At 41.0% G+C, this 25,593-nt stretch overlaps 1 protein-coding gene and 1 long non-coding RNA gene across 2 annotated transcripts in view; one reads left to right on the forward strand and one right to left on the reverse strand.

Moving 5' to 3' along the window:
• Positions 1–25,593, reverse strand: part of LOC127914275 (uncharacterized) — an 87,715-nt gene that overhangs the window by 44,090 nt on the left and 18,032 nt on the right. The gene's annotated exons all lie outside the window — the stretch shown is intronic.
• On the forward strand, positions 652–16,439 carry kcnj12a (potassium inwardly rectifying channel subfamily J member 12a). Its single transcript, XM_035748672.2, has 2 exons — positions 652–1,279; positions 8,065–16,439. Exon 2 carries the CDS (start codon positions 8,243–8,245, stop codon positions 9,578–9,580), a length of 1,338 nt encoding a protein of 445 aa, XP_035604565.1. The 5' UTR covers positions 652–1,279; positions 8,065–8,242; the 3' UTR covers positions 9,581–16,439.

Raw genomic sequence — 25,593 nt, forward strand, 5'->3', positions numbered from 1 at the left:
CATGCATGTTGAGAACACTCAACATCCTCACCCTCCTCACCTCTGACTGAAAAGGCCAGTTCAGTAACACCTGACAGTGTAGTAACCTGGGAACACAACTGATATGATCACGTTGTATATAGAGCTATCTGATATGACTTTGTAGTCGTCATGAAATTAAACTGTGACAGGGGCACTGAGAGGACATGAACAGGCAAGAGGTTGCTACTGTAATGTGGATTAGGCAGTCAGTATGTAGCAATGTGTGAGATCCCCCAACAGTTACACTCTGTTTGCAGTTCTGTCATTTACCAAAATAAAAACTATTCCCAATGTGATCTGAAGGCAGCATGTATACACTGCTACACTGTCCTGGGCATTTGAATGATACGTCTGTCGATCAGGTTACTGTCCACAGACTGTGCCATGCTGTGGGAGAGGGAGAGAGAGACAGACAGAGAGAGAGACAGAAGCAGACAAACAGACAGACAGAGACAGGCAAAGAGAGACAGAGAGACAGAGAGGGAGGGAGGGAGAGAGGGAGGGAGGGAGGGAACAGTGGCTGCAAATGGCAGCTTCTGTGACACAACGAGAGAGAAGGGAGTGGGAGAAGAGATGCAGGGAGTGAGTGAGCAAGAAACAGTGAGAGAAAAAGAGAGCGAGAGAGAGAACTGCTGCCAGCAGAACTAGATCAGGTTGCAAATATTGATAGAGAGGCTGTTCAGCTAATAAGCAGAGGTAATTATCTCTTTTAATTCAACATTTTTATGGGAAATGTGACAAAGGACTTCAATGTTACTAAAGATTGTCAATGAACAAGAGTGCTGAGGGAGTTCAGAAGATGGGGATACAAAGCCTTTTTTCACATTGGGAAATTGTTAGATACCTTTGTTTACGCCCAGCAACGGAGGACAAACTGAGGACAGAGTGATTCAGTCAAAGAGAAGAAAATACACACATTTGTCATGGTTTTGTTCTTTGTGGGGACCAATTGACCACAGTTGCATTGCACGTTTGTGCGATGTATGTAGGAAGAACTCGCTGACTGACAACAACAGAGGAAGGAAAGATAGCAGATATAGAGCTCAATGATGAAGAAATTCAAAGGGTTTCTGTGTCTGTGGCTCAAAAGGATGGAGTGGTTCTACCCTTAGGAATCACAGAGGGAGAGACCAGCTCTGGTGGCTTAAACTCGGAGGGAGAATGATGCTTCAGATTGGTTAGCTGGGATATGAGCCAGGAGGACACTGTGTTTCAGCTCTAAAGTGGGGTAGAAGAAGAACCAGGTGGATAATATAAGGTAAGAAACTTCACATCATGTTTGACTCTGCTCTTTCATCAACTGCTTTTCCTCATCATTGGTGTGATATTGGTGGGGACAGCAATTACGTAATGGGGTTTAGTGTAATAATAAATGCAAAGTCCTTTGTCTTGTCCAATCTAAATTCATATAGTACAGGTATGTTGCTGTGTAAAAGAGAAGGCAGATCTTCTTGTCGATATGAAAAGTTGATTTCCAAAACGCTTTATCCCCCAATGTTTGTGTTTTTTCATCTGATATGATGACTTATGGGAAGTTTCATGTAATGTGTAAAATATTACTGTTCTCAGATGTTGTATTCATAGATTTGAGATGTGTATGAAAATGTTTTTAGTTTTTTTTTGTGCAAAATGCAACATATCCATTGTTTGGCTGGAAAGGAACATTCGTATCCTGTATATTTGACCGTGATACGTGTTTTTCTCACCTAGCTATCTTATGATGAATGCACCTACTGTAAGTTGCTCTGGATAAGAGCATCTACTAAATGTTTTACATACAGATCTCCTATTACTGTATTGAATTTTTTTTTTTACAAAAATATATACATTGATGTCACAAATGTAGCATTTGTACAGTTGTTTATTAAAAATGTTTTTTTTTTTGTTGCATTTGACTGTAAAACCAGGCAATACTGCTTATTTCTGAGAGTGAGGGGGATATATGGCATTTAGCAAAAAACAGGATTATTTGTTTCTCTGAAATGAAACCATCAAGTGATAGATTTTAATCAAATACATGTAATTGAACAACCCCATGCCACAATTAGATCACAAAAAAAAACACACCAATTTCTTTTCTTATGATTTCTTTAAGCAATGAAATCTCATTTACCAACATTTCTGAAAATGGATAGATAGTGTTTTGAAGTATACAGTGAAGTGTTCCTCATTAACAGCCCAACAGATTGTGTATATGATCCTCCTGACACCTACAGTATCACTTCACATCTAAGGCTGGTATGAGATGACTGTATGATGCTTAGCCTACACCTGTTCCAGACAGCGCTACATGTAAAAATACATTTCAATCCACACGTTATGCACACGTTCTACCCTCAGAATTCTAAACGATTGTCTGAGTACCAAATCAACACATATTTCTCTGAGGTTAAATCCATTAAGGAGATCGTTCGTATACAATGATTATGGACCACTAGTTGCAATCATGACAGGTTTTGTTTTGGCATGATGCGCACTAAACTTGATTATTCAACTTGATCATGTATGGAGCTTTGTCCAGCAGACAGCCGTCATGATCAAATCCACAGGAAAGCTGTATTATCTGAGTGAATCTCCTAAAAGTACTGTACTCAAGATATAACCAAAGACTTTAGATTTGATTTTAAAAATGCCAAGATCATTCAAGTTGATGTACGGCAGTGCTCTGTGTTTCCCAGATATATCATTGGTCAGATCCTGCCTGCCTGTCATCTCAATAGCACACCACAAACCTTAGCTTCATATTGCGTACATAACTGATGCCATTAGATTGTCTTGGTTGAATCCATTCATTATACATACTTGATTTTAGATTTGAATGTGGTCAGATATGAAAATAGAATAAAAAATTCAAGACATTTAAGTTGTATTATATCATGTAAGCTACTTCTGGCCTACGCAGCATGTCGCACTATGTGCAATACAAATGTACATCTATATTAGAGTTTATGTATAGTAAGGTTCATATTTTATATGTACTACTTATATGTACTACTTACTACATTTATTAAACTGGGGATTTCATTCCGAAGCACTATATGTTGGTAAAGTAGCTTTTATTGTTTAAAGACATTATGAAAGATATTGGTGTGTTTTTTCATTATCTAATACATGACCTGGGGTTGTTAAATGACAGACATGTACATGTTTAAAATGTATCACTTGATGGTTTCATTTCAGAGAGACAAATAACCATGTTTTTTTGCTAAATACTAGGCAAGTCAGTGAAGAACAAATTCTTGTTTTCAATGACAGCCTAGGAACAGTGGGTTAACTGCGTTGTTCAGCGGCAGAATGACTTACTTTTACCTTGTCGGCTCGGGGATTCATTCTTGCAACCTTTCGGTTACTAGTCCAATGCTTTAACCACTAGGCTACTTGCTGCCCGACTCGCAGAGAAATAAGTAGTACTGCTAGGTTTTACACAGTCAAATGTAACAAATAACCACATTTTTTTTATAAAGAACTGTACAAATGATACATTTGTGACATCAATATTAAAATAATAATAAGTAAATACAGTAATATGAGATCTGTATAAAACATTTACATTTGACATTTTAGTCATGAAGCAGATGCTCTTATCCAGAGAGACTTACAGTAAGTGCATTAATCTAAAGATAGTTAGGTGAGACAACTACACACCACAGTCAAATATACAGGGTACGAACATGCCATTCCAGCAACAACAAAAAATGGATATATAGCGTTTTGCCCCAAATAAAAACATTTTCATGCACATCTAAAAATATATTAATAAAAAATATTTTCTGATGAAAAACACAAATGTGATATAGCGTTTTGTAAATAAACGTCTAATGTTCACTTGCTTGGTGTCATAAGCTAAGAGGTCAATTAACAACATAAACAGCATGGGGTTTCCAAGCCATGGACCTTTATAGAGCCGAGCCTTTGGGACGCCCCCTAGTGGGATTGGCCTGTAATCACTTAATTGATCAAAAGAATACAGGTGGATGAAAAAAAGTGACCACGGGAGATATTCAGACAGATTGTCTTGTTCAGTAACACATACAAGTGACGATAGGATGATCGTTAAATCACGGATTTGCAATAAAGCAATGAATGATGAATGATCATGATGCACCCTGCATAAGCACAAATACACACGTACACACACACACACACACACACACACACACACACGCTTATCTCTTTTGGTTTCAGCTGAACAGTAACTTCAGACGGAATTTCAAACAAACTATTGTCCTAGCCGCTAGAGTGTGACTTATCAGTCTGTCTTTTATCAGGAGAGACACATAACGTTGTAGAAAATGGCTGACTATCGGAGTTTGCCTTTCCCTTGCCATGGTCAGATCCTGTCTTGAATGAAGTTCACTATGATAGAAATAGAATGAACAATAGTCATTCTATTTCTGTGGTCACTATTATATTGTCGAATGCATTAAACGTAGTAACAAACTGCCCATGCAACTGGACACGGCAGATGTACAATGCTATAATACGAAGGTGTGCTCCCAAATTGTGTCCCCTGCGGTTAAGTGGTGAGCTACTCAATAGGAAAATATGTAGGTCACTTGAGACTACACGGGTGATGAGGTGAGCCATAGGAAAATACGATGACACCTGATCCTGAGCTCTTCCTGAACAATGGACAAAGGGTGCTTGCTGGCTGCGATCACAGTCGCCGTGTTCGATTTCCTGCTTTCCTTGAGATGGAGTACCCCCTTTTCCTCCCGGCCTCGTGTTCCACCCCCCCATCCTTCGTCATTTTTTACACATAATCGAACCCCATCAGGATCATTCAAAAGCATTTCACCTTACCTGCACACTCAAATCACCTCCATGCTTTGTTCACTTGTGTGTGATCCTGTGTGTTATCCTATGTTATCCTATATGTGAGTAATAACCACATTGTACTTTCTACAAAGATGCACTCATGAGTTATACTTTGGTTGCTATTTCAGACATAACAAAGTCATCCTGTAGTCAGGTTATTTGAAAGTGAAAGGAATGACAATGTAGAAATGTAGCAAAGGTTTGCCACACAAGGTATGATTTCTCTCACGTGCCATGGTATTCTTGGCATCGACTCTGCAAATCTGTCTTTTCACACACACACACACACACACACACACACACACACACACACACACACACACACACACACACACACACACACACACACACACACACACACACACACACACACACACACACACACACACACACACACGCTGTATGTGTTCGCTGGAACATAAAGGTAACGACTGCATTTTGCCATATTTCCATATCTCAATGAAATCTATATTGCACATAAAGCAAATAGAATTAAAGGCAGAGTTATAGTTGGTGTAGCGGTCTACTTGTGTTGCATTTATAACATAGACAGACATAAAGTAAGGTAAGAGGATTGGTGAAGCTCTATACTGTACATGACTAATCTAGATTCAGCTGTGCTAAAATAAAATCATCACCTAAACCACCTACTGTCAAATACAAATAACTTCGGCATTCTAACAAAGCATACATTCTCCGCATGGTGACTTCTAAATTCCATTTCCTGCAAACCCATTAATGCAGCATGTTGCGAAATACTTTCTCCAGCATAGACCTGGAGGCACATAACTAATGACTTGAAGCACACACAGGGGGTTTTACTTTCATTGAATCAATTCATGTGTTGCCTGATATACTACTACAGACAGTATGACATGAGGACCGTTGTCGGCCGTAAGGGGATGGGGAGCAAGCTAGAAGATGGATGGCATGGAATACAAACATAGTGAAATGCTGAAACCTTCCGTAGACTCTGTACATTGCAAACTGTGTTTTGCGATATTAGTGATTAAGAAAAAATATGTATTGGTTCAAATGATATATGGTATGTGTGCAGTAACAGTAGTGGTGAGACATTATCATGGGATAATCAAATCCTTTGGAAGAGGGCACAAAAGCAGACATAGCTGTCATAATATATTACAGCAGTTGACATAGCAACTCTGTTAGACCTGGCTGTAGAGTACAGCCAACTACTGTGCGTTCATGGTGAATGGAGTGAGACTGAGATGCTGTGGTAGAGCGAGGGAAGGACCGGAGGGATTTAGTAGTGCACGTCAGTGGACGGTTGTACAACGTCAAGTCTTCAGAGTGTTGATACGGGGTATAGGGATGAGACAGGGACTGTCTGGGGATCCAGAGGGACCTGTGGCTGGCTACTGGGGGCCTATAGACACTTTTACCCTGCTCTGCTGGTTACCCTGGAGACTGGACATGATGTGGACCAGGTGACGTCTGTGGTCCAGGTCACATCTGTGGCCCTTCGTAGCCGAGGTCTAGTAAATTAGTAGACAATATCTATACAGAGATGGATAAATCATTACAGATTGGCAAAGGTGTTTGTAAACCTAAGGCTAGTGTGATGTACGGCGTGTGTGGCGCAAAAGAAAAAGTTATATACAGTGTGTGTGTTTCTGTGTGTGTTTCTGCGTGTGTGCGTGAATAAATATGTTATTCTTTAGTGTGTACATGTTTATTTTTAATTCTATACAAATATGTTTTAAATGTGAATTGATTGATCACTTAACCATGAGAAAGGTTTCCGTCTAGTATTGAACATGCACACAAGCAGAGGGTGGAGAAATGCAGTATACGTATTTATAAACTGGGTGGTTCTAGCCTTGAATGCTGATTGGCTGACAGCCGTGGTATATCAGACCGTACCACGGATATACCACGGATATGACAAAACATTTATTTTTACTGCTCTAATTACTTTGCTAACCAGTTTATAATAGCAATATGGCAACTTGGGTGTTTGTGATATATTTCCAATATACCACGGCTAAGGGCTGTGTCCAGGCACTTCACATTGCGTCGTGCCTAAGATCAGCCCTTAGCGATGGTATATTGTAAATATATCACAAACACCCAAGTTACCATATTGCTATTATAAACTGGTTACCAAAGTAATTAGACCCCCCCGGGCCTTATTGCTTAAAAATATAGGTGTAAATCTTACACCATCCTCGTTGCGTGATTAATAATACTGCAAATTATACTGAATCAGGTCAAGTAAATAGAGCTTGAAACCTGGCTAAGTAGTGACAGAACATTTTCATTTTTAGACCAAGTGTGTCTCTCCCTCTCCTTCTGTCCCTGTGCTTAACATCTGTGATGGGGCACCCATGAAAACTGTGGCACGCACAGGAGTCCCCTGGGAATCCTGAATTAACCACATGCATACACACACACACAGGCAAAAAAAAAAAAAAAAAAAAGACTTGATCAAATTGAGTGCAATGCTGACATGACAGCCAGAAGAGCTCAGTACGTAAATTAACACACCACTGAGATAGGAAGCTTTACCATGTTGAACTTTCCACTACGTCCTAGTGTTGATGTAGCTGAAATCTGATCATTCTGCTGACTGTGTGTACTATAGCGTACAGAAGGCTGCAAAAAAAATAGTGAATGATGTCTGGTAGCATCTCATCGGTTCTAAGCAAGTGGCCGCGAAAAGCACAGGAAACGTCTTGTGAGAGAAGTGTCTGGATCTAGCTAGCTCCTCTCCACTTTGCCCGGCAATCAACAAAAATACTTCTGAAAAGGGCCCTTTGGAATGAATGTGTGAGTCGTGATCAGGCTTCGGAAGCAGGAGGTAAAGGGGGGTGAGTCTTTTGCCATTCATATTGAAAACAAATTCATGATAAAAATCTAGCATTTCATCAAGAATCATGGTAATAGCACTAAGGTCATAATAATATCACCATAATGTACAAAACATTTAAGGAATCTTATACGGTATGGTGACTACATCATTTAAGGTTTTGGTGTCAATGGATTATGTGAAATGTGGTTATGTGGCATGTGGCAATAGCCTGAAGACTACTTATGAAAGCCCAGTGGCATAATGGATTATGTGTGCATGAATTACACCTAATAAATGTCTTTGTAGTGCAGTTCCCCAGAGTCTTAAATGGTGAAGTACTTTGATACTGATATGCTGTAATATGACAGTTATTTCAAAGTACTGACGTCCGTATCCCTCTCTTCTCTCCTCAGGGAGTGGTCGGCCGAGGGTACAACAACCCACACAGCACACCTTTTCCCTGGCTATGACCGGCTGAGATGGGGCTCTGGCAGTGACACCACTGGAAAGGACCTCTGAGTGATCACACATTGGGACATCCGGGACCTCCCACCTACTCCCGACTCTGCATTCCGGGCCTACGTGGCCAGCATGAGTGTGGGGCGTGTCAACCGTTACAGCATTGTGTCATCCGAGGAGGAGGCGCTGCGGCTCACCAACATGCACGGCGGCAGCAGTGGTGGAATGAATGGCTTTGGCAACGGCAAAATCCACACACGCCGCAAGGTCCGCAACCGCTTCGTCAAGAAGAATGGCCAGTGCAATGTGCAGTTCGCCAACATGGAGGACAAGTCATCGCGCTACATGGCCGATATGTTCACCACGTGCGTGGACATCCGTTGGCGCTACATGCTGGTGCTGTTCACGCTGGTGTTCGTGCTGTCTTGGCTGGCCTTTGGCCTGGCCTTCTGGGTCATAGCGTTACTCCACGGCGACCTTGACAACCCGGCTGGAGACGACAACTTCACGCCCTGCGTTCTGCAAGTCAACGGCTTCGTGGCCGCCTTCCTGTTCTCCATCGAAACCCAGTCGACCATCGGCTACGGCTACCGCTGCGTGACGGAGGAGTGTCCTGTCGCAGTCTTCATGGTGGTCTTCCAGTCCATCGTGGGCTGCATCATTGACTGCTTCATGATTGGCGCCATCATGGCCAAGATGGCACGGCCCAAGAAGCGGGCACAGACGCTGCTGTTCAGCCACAACGCAGTGATCGCCATGCGCGACAGCAAGCTGTGCCTCATGTGGAGGGTGGGGAACCTGAGGAAGAGTCACATTGTAGAGGCCCATGTCAGAGCTCAGCTCATCAAACCCCGGATCACTGACGAAGGGGAGTACATCCCCTTGGACCAAATAGACATCAATGTGGGCTTTGACAAAGGCCTGGACAGGATTTTCTTGGTGTCGCCCATTACGATTATCCATGAGATTGATGAGGATAGTCCACTCTATGGGATTGGTAAAAATGACCTGGAGACGGCAGACTTTGAGATCGTGGTCATACTGGAGGGTATGGTCGAGGCGACTGCCATGACCACACAGGCGCGCAGCTCCTACCTGGCCACGGAGGTGCTGTGGGGTCACCGGTTCGAGCCGGTGCTCTTCGAGGAGAAGAACCTGTACAAGGTGGATTACTCTCACTTTCATAAGACCTACGAGGTACCGTCCACCCCGCGCTGCAGTGCCAAGGACATGGTGGAGAACAAATTCCTGGTGCCCACCTCCAACTCCTTCTGTTACGAGAATGAGCTGGCCTTCCTCAGCCGGGACGAGGACGAGGAAGAGGATGTGGTGGGCGTGGGCGTGGGCGGTGGTGTCAGAGTGCTGGCCAACCTGAACAGTCCGGACCGGACCAGTCGACACGAGTTCGAGAGGATACAGACCACTAGGGGACTGGACCAAAGGTCGTACCGCAGGGAGTCAGAGATATGACCCCTGCCCTTGTACCTACCCGGGGTCAACTTTTGATACGTTTTCTTTCCTTCCAAGGGTAAAAATGCAGAACAATGCAAAGTGCCATAGGAAAAGTTGACTACTGTAATAGGTTGGAAAGAAAATAAGGGGACAGTGAAAGGGAAAGAGGGATACTGTTTGGAAGGAAAAGGTGAAAGCAAGAGTACGCAGCTCGCAAAACTGTGGTAGAGAATGTCGTCAACAAAAGGAAAAGGCCTGTGAAGGACCTTAATTCCTTCATGGAAACTTGAATATTTTTTTCATAATGTCATTTGAGTTTCAATGATGCATCGAACAGGTATAATGACAAGACCTAATAATCCGATACTAGGTGTTCATATTATTGCTTAGATAAGTTGTTTTGTGTGGAGTACCGTTTTTCAAAAAACGTACTTTAAAAAATATTTTTGCTATTTCAACTTGCTGTTGGGCACAAATGATAGTGTTACAGTTTAAAGCTACCCATACGCTTCCCACATTGCTGGAATTCCCAATCGCTGTAACGGAGTTCGATGACACTCGATGACAATTCCTGTAAAAGTGTACTGCAGCATTCAGAAGCAATGAACCATGCTAAATCATTTAACCATCCACGAGCCATTGAAGCACAACGTAGTTTCACAACTTTAATTTGAACCAGTTGTGATGAATACATATAATTTGCACTATTAGCCAAATTTAGGAGTAGGCCCAATAGTAATGCAGTAAATTCATTTAGAATGGGCAGGGGGGGGAAACATCTCAAAATTCTCTAGAAAGAAAATAAATTGAATTGATAATTTTGATACCGCCTTGATTAAAACATTAAAATAACACAGGATTATTCTGACCTCAATGAAATTTGAAGCAACTATAGGGAAAAAATATCATTACATTTCTTTTTTTCTCTCTTTTTTTATTCTCTTTAAAACAAATCTATGCACATCATTAATGATATCAAGGGACAGAAACTGAATGGATTTCCGTAGAAGATGTTATGATGTCGTCCAATCAACATTGCATAATTCTACAAAGAGAACCGGTTTGATGAATGTGTGTCTGAACTCAATGAGGATTGAGGGCCTTCACATGTATAAAGTGTTTCCCCTCTAATATCTTTATAAGTAAAGAGCAGTTATTGTATGCTATCAAATCCCTTTTGATAGAAAAGTTCAAATAGTATGCAGAAAGAATGGTACTTTACCAGGTAAATTGATGTTTGTTAAAGGAATACTCCACTCATGATGATGGTGTAAGTGACAATTTGCTTTTTGAAAGTCCTACATCTTGAAAACTTGCTGACATTTTCGGACTATATCGACAATGGACTAATGAAAAAAATACTAAATATTAGTTTAAAATAGTGTATTATTCCTTCAAGCTTTGCTTTGCTGGAACTGTCATCAATATTTTCCTAATGGTCTACACAGGGTATGCATGTGGGGCAAGGTTAAAATTTGTAAAATGATTAATCCCGTGTTTTTAGAAACATACTGTAAGAGCAAGCTATAAACCCCTATTAAGCACGAGAAACTATCTGTGATATGTTGAAAAAAGTCCTTAGTTGATTTGATTCAATTACATCTCAGAAGCAATAGGCTTACATGATCAGGTGGACAGACAATATGAAAAGCAATAATACTGAAATGTACCTCCATGTTATGTACAAAACATAAATGGTGAATGGCACAGAGCTAAATTTGGCTATCATGAGTCGATTTGTGGAACCCGCTTGGCTAGTCTGGTGACTCCATTCTCTCGTGGTGCACCTGTTTTATAACTGGCACCACACTTATCTCTCTGACAGTGATGTTTTGAGTCTCGAGGAGCGCTTTCACCAAAACATCATGTATAGACATCTTTCGTCCTTCATTTACTGGAGTGATCTTCAAAGTTCAATAACTCAAGAAGTAGCTGAGCAGCTGAGTTAAGTTGGGTTCGGAACAACATTATATACATTATATTAAGAATGAGTACAATAACAAAAAATATTTGTAAGGTGTGTTGCTATGATATGGAAGCCTAAAGGTACCAAAACTCAATTTAAAATGCAAATTGGAATGGAAGTAACAAAAGGAGTCATAAATAGGAAATGTGTCTTGAATGTTAATAATCTAGGTTAAACTTCATGCGCAAAATCAAGCAAAAAAATTCTAAATTCAAACCAAATAAATGTCATATTTTAGTATCTACAGATTTGTTTTTGTCTTAGTTACATATACTGACTAGTTTGTCATTTATCAGTATCTAGGTAAAGCAAGAAAACTAAGGTGCATGACAGACTAATTTTAATCTTTGGCATGAATCGTAGCATATGAAATGTATACCTTGAATTTATGCCTACCCATAATGCACTGCTCTACTAAATAGCACACAATATATTATGCTGTGTCATGAAATCATTGAAATCCTCATTGAAATGTGCAGTTCATGTCCCCTAAAATACTACTTTTCCTCTTCCACCAAAATAACTGTCCTTGTATCTAAGAAAGGGGGAAGTAGGAGGTATAGTACTGTAAGACTAGCACAAGAAGAAACACCATGATGGTCATTCAGCTGGCGACAATGACTGATATTTTCCTAGTGGTCCTTTCATCCCAGGGGTATCCTTTGCCCTAAATAATTATACATAATGTGTTGCTTTTTAGAACTTTTAGGCTAAGAGAGATTTTTGGGGAGATAAATGAATCCTTTTTGTCCCAATCCTAGACTTTATGCTCATTGCCTTCTGGGAAGGCTCTGGTATCCTAATGTGTGACACCTTTGTACCTACTTATAATGTTTCGGTGGTATCCATGGTAAAGCATCATCAGTTTCTATGCTGCGTCATCGGAATGCAAAATTCCATCATGCCTTTTTCTTTTTTATCTGAAGAAGTTTTAATATTACCCAACCTGACTCCATGAAAACAGATAATGCACTAGCTGTACACAACATCAATACACTATATTAGGCAACAGCTAAATACACACAAATCAACACATCTGTTTTAAAAGTAAGTTATTTTTAAATGACAGTATTTCATTGAGATACATTAGAATAAAATCATCCATATTTATCGATTTTTGTACCAGAAGAAAATCTGAAGAAATCACAAAGAAAGAGGCAAACATAGATTTATTGCCTCAGGTTATCAATGATTTGATTTTGTTTCATTTCAGCACAGAAGCTTATGATTAAACAGGTATTTCTCTTAAAGGGATGATTGGAAAACCTTTGACCTCTGTAGAAGTCTTCCTATGGCCCAGGTGAAGAAACGTGCCCTGGGCTTTTATTTTAATGCAAAGTCAATTAAATTATTCGATTAAAACCTAATTGTAAATGAAAACGGGTTGGAGTGCATATTTTGTTAAATTTGCTTACTTCATGTATTTATCATTGTAAAACTGAAAACATTGGTATTACATTACAGTAGTAGCCCACAACACAACAGCTGCTGTGAATTAACGTAATATTCCAGCATTTTGTTTCTCCCACCTAGCAAATTTCTGTGTTGCGAATCAACACTAAACACAGGTGGTACTCATAAGGCCTGACTAATCAATCGACCAACTCACAGAGAGCTGTATCATGATGACAAATGTGATCAGACTGAGATCACAGATCAACATCTGTGTTGCCAAGGTGACCAGATGCCTCTCTGGTCTATGGACAATTATTCGATCCAGTCGTTCAATAAATCACTGTGACATACACTCACACAAACAGCCTGGCGGGTTCAGGAGCCTTTTGGGACCCCATGGACCAGAACTGGAGGACAATCAGAGACAGGTGTAGAGAGAGAGATCAATGGAGGAAACGACTAGATGCATCATCATTACTCTACTGACAAAATAATAGAGAAAATGTTGGTTATATTTCTAATACTCGTTTCAATGTCTCACTTCTGGGATTCTCTCTAGCAGATCACGAACTTGACAAACCAATCACACAACGTCACACGGCTAGCTATCGAGACTTGGTTAGCCCATGCAGCAAGGCTTTAGCTAACTTGGCTAGCTAGCTGGAAAGCTAGCTAACCACACCCAAGGGCTAGTTCTTGCTGCAAGGCCAGATCAACCCACGTTCACCCGTGCCGAGTTGATTAAACTGACTACCCTAGATTTACAGCTCGACGGTCGAGAGACACACTTTGTTTGTCGAGACACAAAGAACACACACACTTTCTCCAGCTAGCATTGTGCTAACTAGTTAGGCTGTTAGCCGAAAGGCAAGGAAAACTATTTTCTCGAGGAAAACTATTTTCTCTGAGCCATGGAGCCTTCTACCCCTGCACAGGGAGAACCGAGCAGGACTCTTGCCCCACTACTGTCACACTTGTATCCGTGTGGGGCTATGCTATCAGGCAAGGACACACACTCTTTGTGTATCATCTGCCTGGGGGCAGAGCATGCTGAAGTATCACTCGGTAACTCCTAGTCCTGTGTGCACTGTAGGGACTTTCATAAGCCCGCCCTTAAGCCAAGACTGCATAGATCAAACCCTTCACGGGTCCCATCGTCCTCACAGCCTGCGGGTGAGGAGGCTACCCCGCAACTTCAACCCTCATGGGCTGAGGTGGAGGAGGCTTACCCGAGGACCTCCAACCGTTGTTCGATTGCTCTACAGTGGAGGAAGAAGAAGGGTACCTCATCAATGAGTTCGATAGGACTGGCCTTCGATACCCGATGACCGATTCAGGCTTATCGAAGTCTGCAGACTGGCAGCGGCCATACTCAATATTGAGTGGCACACACCCGTGGGGGGTGGCAGTGCAAAAGGGGATTGATACGACAGGAGGAGTCTCCCCTCTCGCACCGTCTCAGGAAATAAACTTCTCCCAGCTGTCCCAGCTTGCGTGGAGGAAGCCCAGCGCAACTGGGGCAAGCCCTTGTCCACTAAAGTCCAGACCAGGACATCCCTTGGTAGTTGAGCAGGCGCTGGCCAACCACACCAACCCCAGTGCAACGTCACAGACCGGCACTTTTCTGAATCTATCTTCAAGAAGAACATAATGTCCCTACTGTTGGCTTATCAGGCAGATTTGCCGCTGGTACTGCCAAACAGAACCTATGAGAGGAGATCTGCGTCATTGCCGATCTCAACGTCTGTGCCTCCAGAGGACGTGTCATGAGCCAAGCTGTGGTGGGGGAGAGAGCCCTGCAAGTGTGGGAACGTCTCTCATCTAATTGGATAGCGGAGGCTATTATATTTGCTTATAATAGCAAGAGTTTACAGCCCTGGAGGGACTGAAGGCTAATTCCACCAGAGGTGGGCAATGTTCAAAGTAGAGGTCGACCGATTAATCGGAATGGCCAGTTAATTAGGGCCGATTTCAAGTTTTCATAACAATCGGTAATCTGCATTTTTGGACACCGATCATGGCCGATTACATTGCACTCCACGAGGAAACTGCGTGGCAGGCTGACTATCTGTTATGCGAGTGCAGCAAGAAGCCCAGGTAAGGCGCTAGCTAGCATTAAACGTATCTTATAAAACTAGTTAACTACACATGGTTGATGATATTACTAGTTTATCTAGCTTGTCCTGCGTTGCATATAATCAATGCAGTGCCTGTTAATTTATCATTGAATCACAGCCTACTTCGCCAAACGGATGATTTAACAAGCGCATTCGCGAAAAAAAACACTGTTGTTGCACCAATGTGTACCTAACCATAAACATCAATGCCTTTCTTAAAATCAAAACACAAGTATATATTTTTAAACCTGCATATTTAGTTAATATTGCATGCTAACATGAATTTATTTTAACTAGGGAAATTGTGACACTTCTCTTGCATTCTGTGCAACAGAGTCAGGGTATATGCAGCAGTTTGGGCCGCCTGGCTCGTTGCGAACTGTGTGAAGACTATTTCTTCCTAACAAAGAAAGCCAACTTCACCAAACAGGGGATGATTTAACAAAAGCGCATTTGCGAAAAAAGCACAATTGTTGCACGAATGTACCTAACCATAAACATCAATGCCTTTCTTAAAATCAATACACAGAAGTATATTTTTTTAACCTGCATATTTAGTTCAAAGAAATTCATGTCAGCAGGCCATATTAAACTAGGGAAATTGTGTCACTTCTCTTGTGTTCATTGCACGCAGAGTCAGGGTATATGCAACAGTTTGGGCCGCCTGGCTCGTTGCGAACTAATTTGCCAGAATTTTACGTAATTATGACTTAACATTGAAGGTTGTGAAATGTAACAGCAATATTTAGACTTATGGATGCCACCCGTTAGATAAAATGCGGAATGGTTCCGTATTTCACTGAAAGAATAAATGTTTTGTTTTCGAAATGATAGGTCATTAATATGGTCAAATCCGTAAACTAAGGCTTGTATTTCTGTGTGTTATTATATTACAATTAAGTCTATGATTTGATAGAGCAGTCTGACTGAGCGGTGGTAGGCAGCAGCAGGCTCGTAAACATTCATTCAAACAGCACTTTATTGCGTTTGCCAGCAGCTCTTCACAATGCTTCAAGCATTGCGCTGTTTATGACTTCAAGCCTATCAACTCCCGAGATTAGGCTGGCAATACTAAAGTACCTATTAGAACATGCAATAGTCAAAGGTATATGAAATACAAATGGTATAGAGAGAAATAGTCCTATAATAACTACAACCTAACACTTCTTACCTGGGAATATTGAAGACTCATGTTAAAAGGAACCACCAGCTTTTATATGTTATCAGGTTCTGAGCAAGGAACTAAAACGTTAGCTTTTTTACATGGCACATATTGCACTTTTACTTTCTTCTGCATTATTTAAACCAAATTGAACATGTTTCATTATTTACTTGAGACTAAATTGATTTTATTGATGTATTATATTACGTTAAAATAAAGTGTTCATTGTTCATTCAGTATTGTTGTAATTGTCATTATTACAAATATATATATATATATATATATATATATATATATATCTTTATATATATATATAAAAATCGTCCGATTAATCGGTATCGGCTTTTTTTGGGGGTCCTCCAATAATCGGTATCGGCATTGAAAAATCATAAATCGGTCGACCTCTAGTTCAAAGGCATCTTATTGCGACACATTTGCAATTCGGCATGTTGGGCCACTCCCTATGAGGTTTTACCGACTGGATGTCACTGCATCTTCGTTGGTGCATATAGTTCTCAGTGCCTCTGAGGTGTGATGCTGTTGGGACTACACTGACTTCGGAGAGCATGTCTGCGATATGGGAATTGGCCATATCCCATAAGTGAGACATCGAAACGAGTATTAGAAATAGAACTTAGGGTTACTTGCATAAGCCCAGTTCTACGAGAATATGAGTGAGATGTCTCACCGCATTTCCATGTTAGCAAGAGCACAAGAAAGAAAAGGCATACTTGAGAATGACCAGAGAACGGGAAATTTTAAAGACCTGATTCTAGCACAGAAAGATTCCAAAAAGTGGCAAATTATTTCAGGTCCGTTACCATGGTTGGGCCGCAGGGTGAAAGATTCAGCAGGCAACTGGCATTGCACATCTGGCTAAAAGATTGCAGTAGCTCTGTTGGAATCACTTTTATATATAACTTTGACACCTTCTGGAAACAGAAGATGCCCTACCATCCAAATCATCTTGTCTCCTGGACTCTGTCCAAGCATTTCAAGGCTTCGTTGAGACAATGATTTATCAATGACCCAAGACCAGGTCAGTTAATCCCTACCATTGTGTCACTGAGTTGTCATAATGCTGCAGCAAATGTAAATTATCCAAGGGTTGTTGGCAGACACAATGTAAATAACTTCATTTATGTCCCCGTAACTGCCTCTGTTGATCCTACAGCTATTGTATGCAGTAATCATGTGCCTATGAACCAAAGTTTTACTGTTAGCACTGAGACAGTGTGCCCTAGTAGGAAGTCCACTATATGCAGCTCACCATGTACTTTCAGCTCAAATATAAATAACATGAGCATGTCTACTTCTGATACGCTTCCCAGTAAAGCAATAAAAAAAACAATCAAACATCCCAGAAAAGTGATAAAAATAGGCTACATTAACATATGTAGCCTTTTGAAACAAGGTTCATGAAGTCAATAACTTACTAGTAACAGATGACATTCATCTAATATAGTGTATAAGAAGTCATACAATCAGTTTTGTAGGGATTCTTATGTTGACACATTTATGAAATTGCTTATTCCAGTTACTAATAAGCATGCACCCATTACGAAAACGACTGTAAAAACGGTTCAATCCCCTTGGATTGATGAGGAATTTAAAAATTGTGTGGTTGAGAGGGATAAGGCAAAAGGTATGGCAAATAAGTCTGGGAGCACAACCAACTGGCAAACATGCTGCAAATTGAGAAATCATTTGACAATACTATGAAGCAAAGAAACGCTAAAAATATTTGGAGTACCTTAAATTACATTTTGGACAAAAAGGCAAACTCAGCTCCCTCAGTCATTGAATCAGATTGGTCATTCATCACAAAGCCCTCTGATATTGCCAACAACTTTAATGGCTTTTTCACTTGCAAGATTTGCAAATTTAGGCATGACATGCCAGCAACAAACGCTGATGCTACACATCCAAGTATATCTGACCAAATTATGAAAGACAAGCATTGCCATTTTGAATTCTGTAAAGTGAGTGTGGAAGAGGTGAAACAAATATTGTTGTCCATCAACAATGACAAGCCACCGGGGTGTGACAACTTGGATGGAAAATTGCTGAGGATAATAGAGGACGATATTGCCACTCCTATTTGCCATATATTTAAGCCTACTAGAAAGTGTGTGCCCCCTGGCATGGACGGATGCAAAAGTAATTCCGCTACCTAAGAATAGTAAAGCCCCCTTTACCGGCTCAAGAAGCCGCCAAATCAGCCTGTTTACCAACCCGTAGTAAACTTTTTGAGAAAATTACTTGACCAGTATACAATGCTATTTTATAGTAAACAAATTGACAACAGACTTTCAGCACACCTATAAGGAAGGACATTCAACAAGCAAATGATTGAGGATTGGCTGAGAGAAATATATGATAAAAAAGATTGTGGGGGCTGTTTTGTTAGATTTCAGTGTGGTTTTTGACATTATCGATCATAGTCTGCTCCTGGAAAAACGTGTGTGTTATGGCTTTACACCCCCTGCTATATTGTGGATTAAAGGTTACCTAACAGAACACAGAGGGTGTTCTTTAATGGAAGCCTCTTCAACATAATCCAGGTAGAATCAGGAATTCTAGAAGAAAAGAAACACACACCTATTAAGACAAGGTGCTGACTAGCGGAGTAGAAAACTTGAAAATAAAAGAGAGCCGCACACTCTAGGAGCTCAGATGCTCCTAGAGTGTGCGGCTCTCTTTTATTTTCAAGAATCAGGAATTCCCCAGGGCAGCTGTCGAGGCCCCTCACTTTTTTCAGTCTTTACTAACGGCATGCCACTCACTGGCTTTATGTATGCGGATGACTCAACACTATACACATCAGCTACTACAGCGACTGAAATGACTGAAACACTTAACCCCCCTGGGATATGTGGGACGCCACATATCCCAGGGCGTCCCAGAAATCAAACTTTCATTAAATCACACATGCAAGATAGCAAATTAAAGCTACACTTGTTGTGAATCCAGCCAACATGTCAGATTTCAAAAAGGCTTTTTCGGCGAAAGCAAACGATGCTATTATCTGAGGATAGCACCTTTATAAACAAAGAGAGAAACCATATTTCAACCCTGCAGGCGCGACACAAAAACGCAGAAATAAATATATAATTCATGCCTTACCTTTGACGAGCTTCTTTTGTTGGCACTCCAATATGTCCCATAAACATCACAAATGGTCCTTTTGTTCGATTAATTCTGTCGATATATATCCAAAATGTCCATTAATTTGGCGCGTTTGATTCAGAAAAACACTTGCTCAATGTGACTACAAAATATCTCAAAAGTTACCTGTAAACTTTGCCAAAACATTTCAAACTACTTTTGTAATACAACTTTAGGTATTTTTAAAAATAAATAATTGATAAAATTGAAGACGGGATGATCTGTGTTCAATACAGGAAGAAAACAAACTGAAGCATGCTTTCTGGTCACGCGCCTCTATCTAACAGTACACTTCAAGTGACCCTCGTTCAAGATGGCGGTACTTCTTCATTGCACAAAGGAATAACCTCAAACAATTTCTAAAGACTGTTGACATCCAGTGGAAGCGATAAGAACTGCAACAAGGTCCCTTAGAAATCTGGATTCCCAATGAAAACCCATTTGAAAAGAGAGTGACCTCAAAACAAAATATCTGAATGGTTTGTCCTCGGGGTTTCGCCTGCTAAATACGTTCTGTTATACTCACAGACATGATTCAAACAGTTTCAGAAACTTCAGAGTGTTTTCTATCCAAATCTAATAATAATATGCATATCTTATCTTCTGGGGATGAGTAGCAGGCAGTTGAATTTGGGCATGCATTTCATCCGGACGTGAAAATACTGTCCCCTGTCACCAAGAAGTTAAAGAGCTGCTGTTAGTTTCAGGGTAGTGGCATGGAATAAGTTATTCCTAAATATTTGAAAAACTAAAAGGATTGTATTTAGGATAAATCATTCACTATACACTAAACCTCAACTAAAACGTGTAATGAATAATGTGGAAATTTAGCAAGTTGAGGTGACTAAACTGCTCGGAGTAACCCTGGATTGGAAACTGTCATGGTCAAAACATGCTGATACAGCAGTAGCTAAGATGGGGGGGAAGTCTGTCCATAATAAAGCACTCCTCTGCCTTCTGAATGCACCAAGCTGTTTGTATAAACTACTAGCACACGGCTCAGACACCCATGCATACCCCACAAAGTCCAGAGCATACTATGGAAGGCGCACAGTACTACATAGAGCCATGACTAAACAAAACTCTATTCCACATCGGGTAACTGATGCAAGCAGTAGAATCAGATTTTTAAAAACAGATAAAAAATCACATTATTGAACAGAGGAGACTGTGAAGAGACACATACACAGGTACAGACACGCATACGCACACAAACGTTAGCACACACGTACATTGTAATATTGTCGTATGGTGGTATTATACATTTTGTATTGTAGATATGTAGTGGTGTAATAATGTTATATGAAGTAATGTTGTATATTTTGTTTTATGTGTAATGTAAGTGCCTTAATGTGTTTGGACTACAGGAAGAGAATGGGTATCGCTAATAAATACAAATACAGATAAGGAGGTTAGGGGCTCACAACAGGTGTTGTGTGATTGATTCTTCAAGTTACTGATCCGCTACAGCAAATGACATCTCAGTCATGTTCTCATAGAACCAGGGTTACGCAAGTAACCCTAAGTTCTGTTGCTTTGAAACCAGCCTTAAAAGTACTTTTGACATGCAGTTTTACACCACTTGTGGTAAAATAATCCTGTGTAGGGTATAACTTCCAAGATGGCGCAGCAAAAAGACCTGTTTGTTATCGTTAAGTATGGTCTTTTTCGTATTTCTTTTGTATAAATTTCAATGTCTATTTTCCATTTTCAAAATAACTATACATTCCTGCAACCTGCCTCACCCAATGTGGTACGGATCAGCTTGTAACGGCTCTTGTTTGTTGAATGAAAAGTGAACCAAGAAGCAGCGTGGAAAGTTTTCATGATTTTAATATTCAAAAACACTCAAACAAAATAACAAATGTGAAAATGAAAGCGAACAGTTCAGTCAGGCGAAAAACAAAGAAATAGAAAACATACTTTCCCACCCGAGTCACACCCTGACCTAACCAAACATAGAGTATAATAAGGATCTCTAAGGTCAGGGCGTGACACAGCTATTTCTTTTAGACCTTATAACTGGATCTCCATCAGAAGCTAGCCAGCTAATTAGCTACTAGCTATTTAGTCATTGTTAGCCTCTGCTAGCGGTCTTTACCTTTAGCTCAGACTCCTGCTGCTTTAGCCTGGATAGCCCGGATAATACCTGCCAGTCTGCACAGAGCGATACCAGCCCTTAGCATATCGGACTGCTTTTTTCCACTACATCACCAGATTTCTGCCGCAAGCTCTGGACCATTACACGGGATATTCTAAAGTTAGCTGGTTGCTACCGAGGAGCTATTGTGGCTAACGACCTTGTCCAGAAGCATGCACCAGTTAGCCCCGAGCTAGGCCAATTTCCCAGCTACCAAATGAAGTACACCAACTACAACACTTCTCTTGTCAATTGGCCTGGACCCTTTGTCGACACGGAGCTCGCCGATCCATCACGACTGGTCTGCTGATATAACTTGGCCGATGTGTTCTCAACGGGGCTCTGCGTCGTGGATGTTTGGTGATGATCCATCTGCTAGCTCCGGCCTGCTAGCTCCCTGAACGCAGTGTCTCCCACTCGCTCAATGTAATCGACTACCGAACGGATCCCCGTTTCATCTAGTGCTGCTCATTGGACCCTATGGTCACTCGGCTACACAGCCGATGCCTGCTGTACTGTCCATTAACACGGTACTTCATTTTGTTTATCTGTCTACCCCAGCCTCAAACTCAGGCCCTGTGTGTAGCTAACTGACCCTCTCTACCCATTCATTGCCATATACCCGTTGTTGTCCTAGCTGTTTACCCGTTGTCGTCTTACCCGTTGTTGTCTTAGCTCTCCCAATCAACACCTGTGATTGCTTATGCCTTTCTCTAATGTCAATATGCCTTGTATACTGTTGTTTAGGGCAGCTCTCATTGTTTTATTTTACTGCAGAGCCCCTAGTCTTGCTCAACATGCCTCAGATAGCTACTTTGTCCCACTCCCCACACATGCGGAGACCGCACCCAGAGATGCAACCTCTCTCATCATCACTCAATGCCTAGGTTTACCCCCACTGTACTCGCACCCTACCATACCCTTGTCTGTACACTATGCCCTGAATCTATCCTACCACGCCCAGATATCTGCTCCTTTTATTCTCTGTTCCCAACGCACGAGACGATCAGTTCTTATAGCCTCCAGCCGTACCCTCATCCTACTCCTCCTCTGTTCCTCTGGTGATGTAGAGATTAACCCAGGCCCTGTGTCCCCCCAGGCACTGGACTGCAACCGTAAAAGCCTTGGGTTCTTGCATGTTAACATCAGAAGCCTCCTCCCTAAATTTGCTTTATTCACTGCTTTAACACACTCCGCCAATCCTGATGTGCTAGCCGTGTCTGAATCCTGCCTTAGGAAGGCCATCAAAAACTCTGACATTTCCATCCCCAATATTTCACTGGTCATCCCCAAAGCCAACACCTCCTTTGGCTGCCTTTTCTTCCACTTCTCTGCTGCCAATGACTGGAACAAACTGCAAAAATAACTGAAGCTGGTGACTTATATCTCCCTCACTAAGTTTAAGCGTCAGCTGTGAGAGCAGCTTACCGATCACTGCAGCTGTACACAGCCCATCTGTAAATAGCCCATCCAACCAACCAACTACCTACCTCATCCCCATATTTGTTTTTGTTTTTCTGCTCTTCTGCACACCAGTATTTCTACTTGCACATCTATCACTCCTGTGTAAATTGCTAAATTGTAATTACTTCGGCACTATTGGCCTATTTATTGCCTTACTTCCTTATTTGCTCACACTTATTTACACACACTGTATACAGATTTTTCTATTGTGTTACTGACTGTACGATTGTTTATCCCATGTGTAACTCTGTTGTTTTTGTCGCACTGCTTTGCTTTATCTTGGCCAGGTCGCAGTTGTAAATTAGAACTTGACCTCAACTGGCCTACCTGGTTAAATAAAAGGTGAAAAAATATATATATTTAAAGAGTGGAGGCTGGTGACGTGAAACATTTAGGAGGATGGAAGACCCACAGTATAGGCGCGGACCAAACGGACACGACAAAGGTTGTTTCAAAAATCATCGAAGACAAATGATTGTAGAACCCTTTCCTGCAGCCTCATGAGTGGAATGTTATTAATATTTGTAATTTCATAATTAAATCAACATTTAAAAAAATGTAACTCTGAAAATCATGTCAAATGTCCATGTGTGAAGTGTATACTTGTGTTTCAAAGTAGATTTGTTTAAGACTACCAAGAAACACTGTCACCCTGATTTAGCCCACTGCAGTAAAAGATGAACCTATAACATGAATTGTAAAAATACTATGGCGAATGGAAATGAGAGGGCTACTGCACAGGGTTGGAAAGGGATCACAGCAGTGATTGAATGAGGTATTGAGGCATGAGTTGAGGTGTTCAGAGGCTTCAGTGCAGGACAGGCTCATCAGCGATGAATGGTGCAGGAGAAGAGCTCGACTCTTCAACTAAGGGCAGGACAGAATTTTCCCGGGAAGGAAAAAACAACAATACAGTTAGACAAAATAACTAAGAATGAGTTAGTTCAAGCAAGGATTAAAATCACCTTAAAATAAACATAGCAGACACATGCTATTACAACAGAGCCATCTGCCATTTGGGCAACAAATTCCTCCATAAAATTAAACTCAGACATCTAAAAATTCACAAGGTCAAATAGACTTCCTGAGATACGTTCCTGAATAAAGCCCTGATCATCCACATAACCGATGATGACTGACAACTGCGAGCGACAGCTGATGTTTGTTGTATCTTCCATTTGCGATGTGAAAAAGAATCACTGATTCAACCTCTCTTTTAATGGATGATGCAACGGAAGCCATCAAATCATTCTGAATTGATTTCGACATCCCAGAGAAGACAGTAGAAACTTCCATATGCTCAGCAAGTAAAGCATGGTAAAGTATAATTACCTCTGCAAGCTCCTTGTAGTAGCCAAGTGTTAGCTTAACTTTCCCTCCCGTAAAAGCCAACTCTTACATGCCCGAAAATGCAGTAGTGTTGATGAGCTGCTTGAGACATCCCTGTTTCTTCTTACCTTGCCATTGTGTTGCGCAGTTTGAATACGCAGACCTTCTTCCAGTACATGATTAATGCATCTTTTTCCCAGAAGCTTGAATCTGATGTAGACTATGTGAGGAGTTCCTCAACAAAATTCCACTATATTGTCGTTAGTGTTAGCTAGCTATTCTGACAGAGAAAGCTACAGTCTGCTAGATACTAAAATTAGCAAGACAAATTTAAATAAATTGATCTCATTTTAAATCAAGCTCTAAAACCAAGAAAAATATATATAAATCTACCTCCTCCATCTCCTGTAGTTTGAACAAACAAATTTGAATAGAATAATATCCTAAAATCCTCAACTATCCAGTTTACTATCTCAATCTATCCAACAATGTCATCAACTCACCAAGTTTCTAAATCACACATGCGTAGTACTAGGTTCATTCTCTGATTCTTTGATCGGATGGACAACATGTCAGCTCATACTGCAAAAGCTTTGATTGGTTGGAGGACGTCCTCCAAAAGTCGACGTAATTACTATATAGGTCTATGAAAAGTGGGTGAGGTTCTCTTATGAAATCAATGTAGCCAGAGAATGGAAAATAGCTGTCCTCCGGTTACACCACGGTGATACCCTAGAGGGTGCTGTTGAGACTACTATAGACCATCACAAAACAGTTTTAATTAGGTATTTGGTAACATGTGAATATATTTAGTATAGTTTTATCTGGTTTATAAATTTGGTATTTTTCTAAAATTCACTAAGTAGGATGGTCCTCCCATTCCTCCTCTGAGGAGCCTCCGCTTATGGCAGTGGGGTTAACGTGACAGCCGAGTTGAGACGTTCGCTCCTAGTTAGGCAAGCTATGTCAAGCTATGTACGGATGGCACTGTGATGAACTGCATCCAGTTTGCTGAGTAGAGTGTTGGAAGCAATTTTGTAGATGACATCGCCGAAGTCGAGGATCGGTAGGATAGTCAGTTTTACTAGGGTAAGTTTGGCGGCGTGAGTGAAGGAGGCTTTGTTGCGGAATAGAAAGCTGACTCTTGATTTGATTTTCAATTGGAGATGTTTGATATGAGTCTGGAAGGAGAGTTTACAGTCTAGCCAGACACCTAGGTACTTATAGATGTCCACATATTCAAGGTTGGAACCATCCAGGGTGGTGATGCTGGTCAGGCGTGCGGGTGCA

The sequence above is a fragment of the Oncorhynchus keta genome, chromosome 3 (genome assembly GCF_023373465.1).
Source record: "Oncorhynchus keta strain PuntledgeMale-10-30-2019 chromosome 3, Oket_V2, whole genome shotgun sequence".
In the NCBI taxonomy this organism is placed as follows: Eukaryota; Metazoa; Chordata; class Actinopteri; order Salmoniformes; family Salmonidae; genus Oncorhynchus; species Oncorhynchus keta.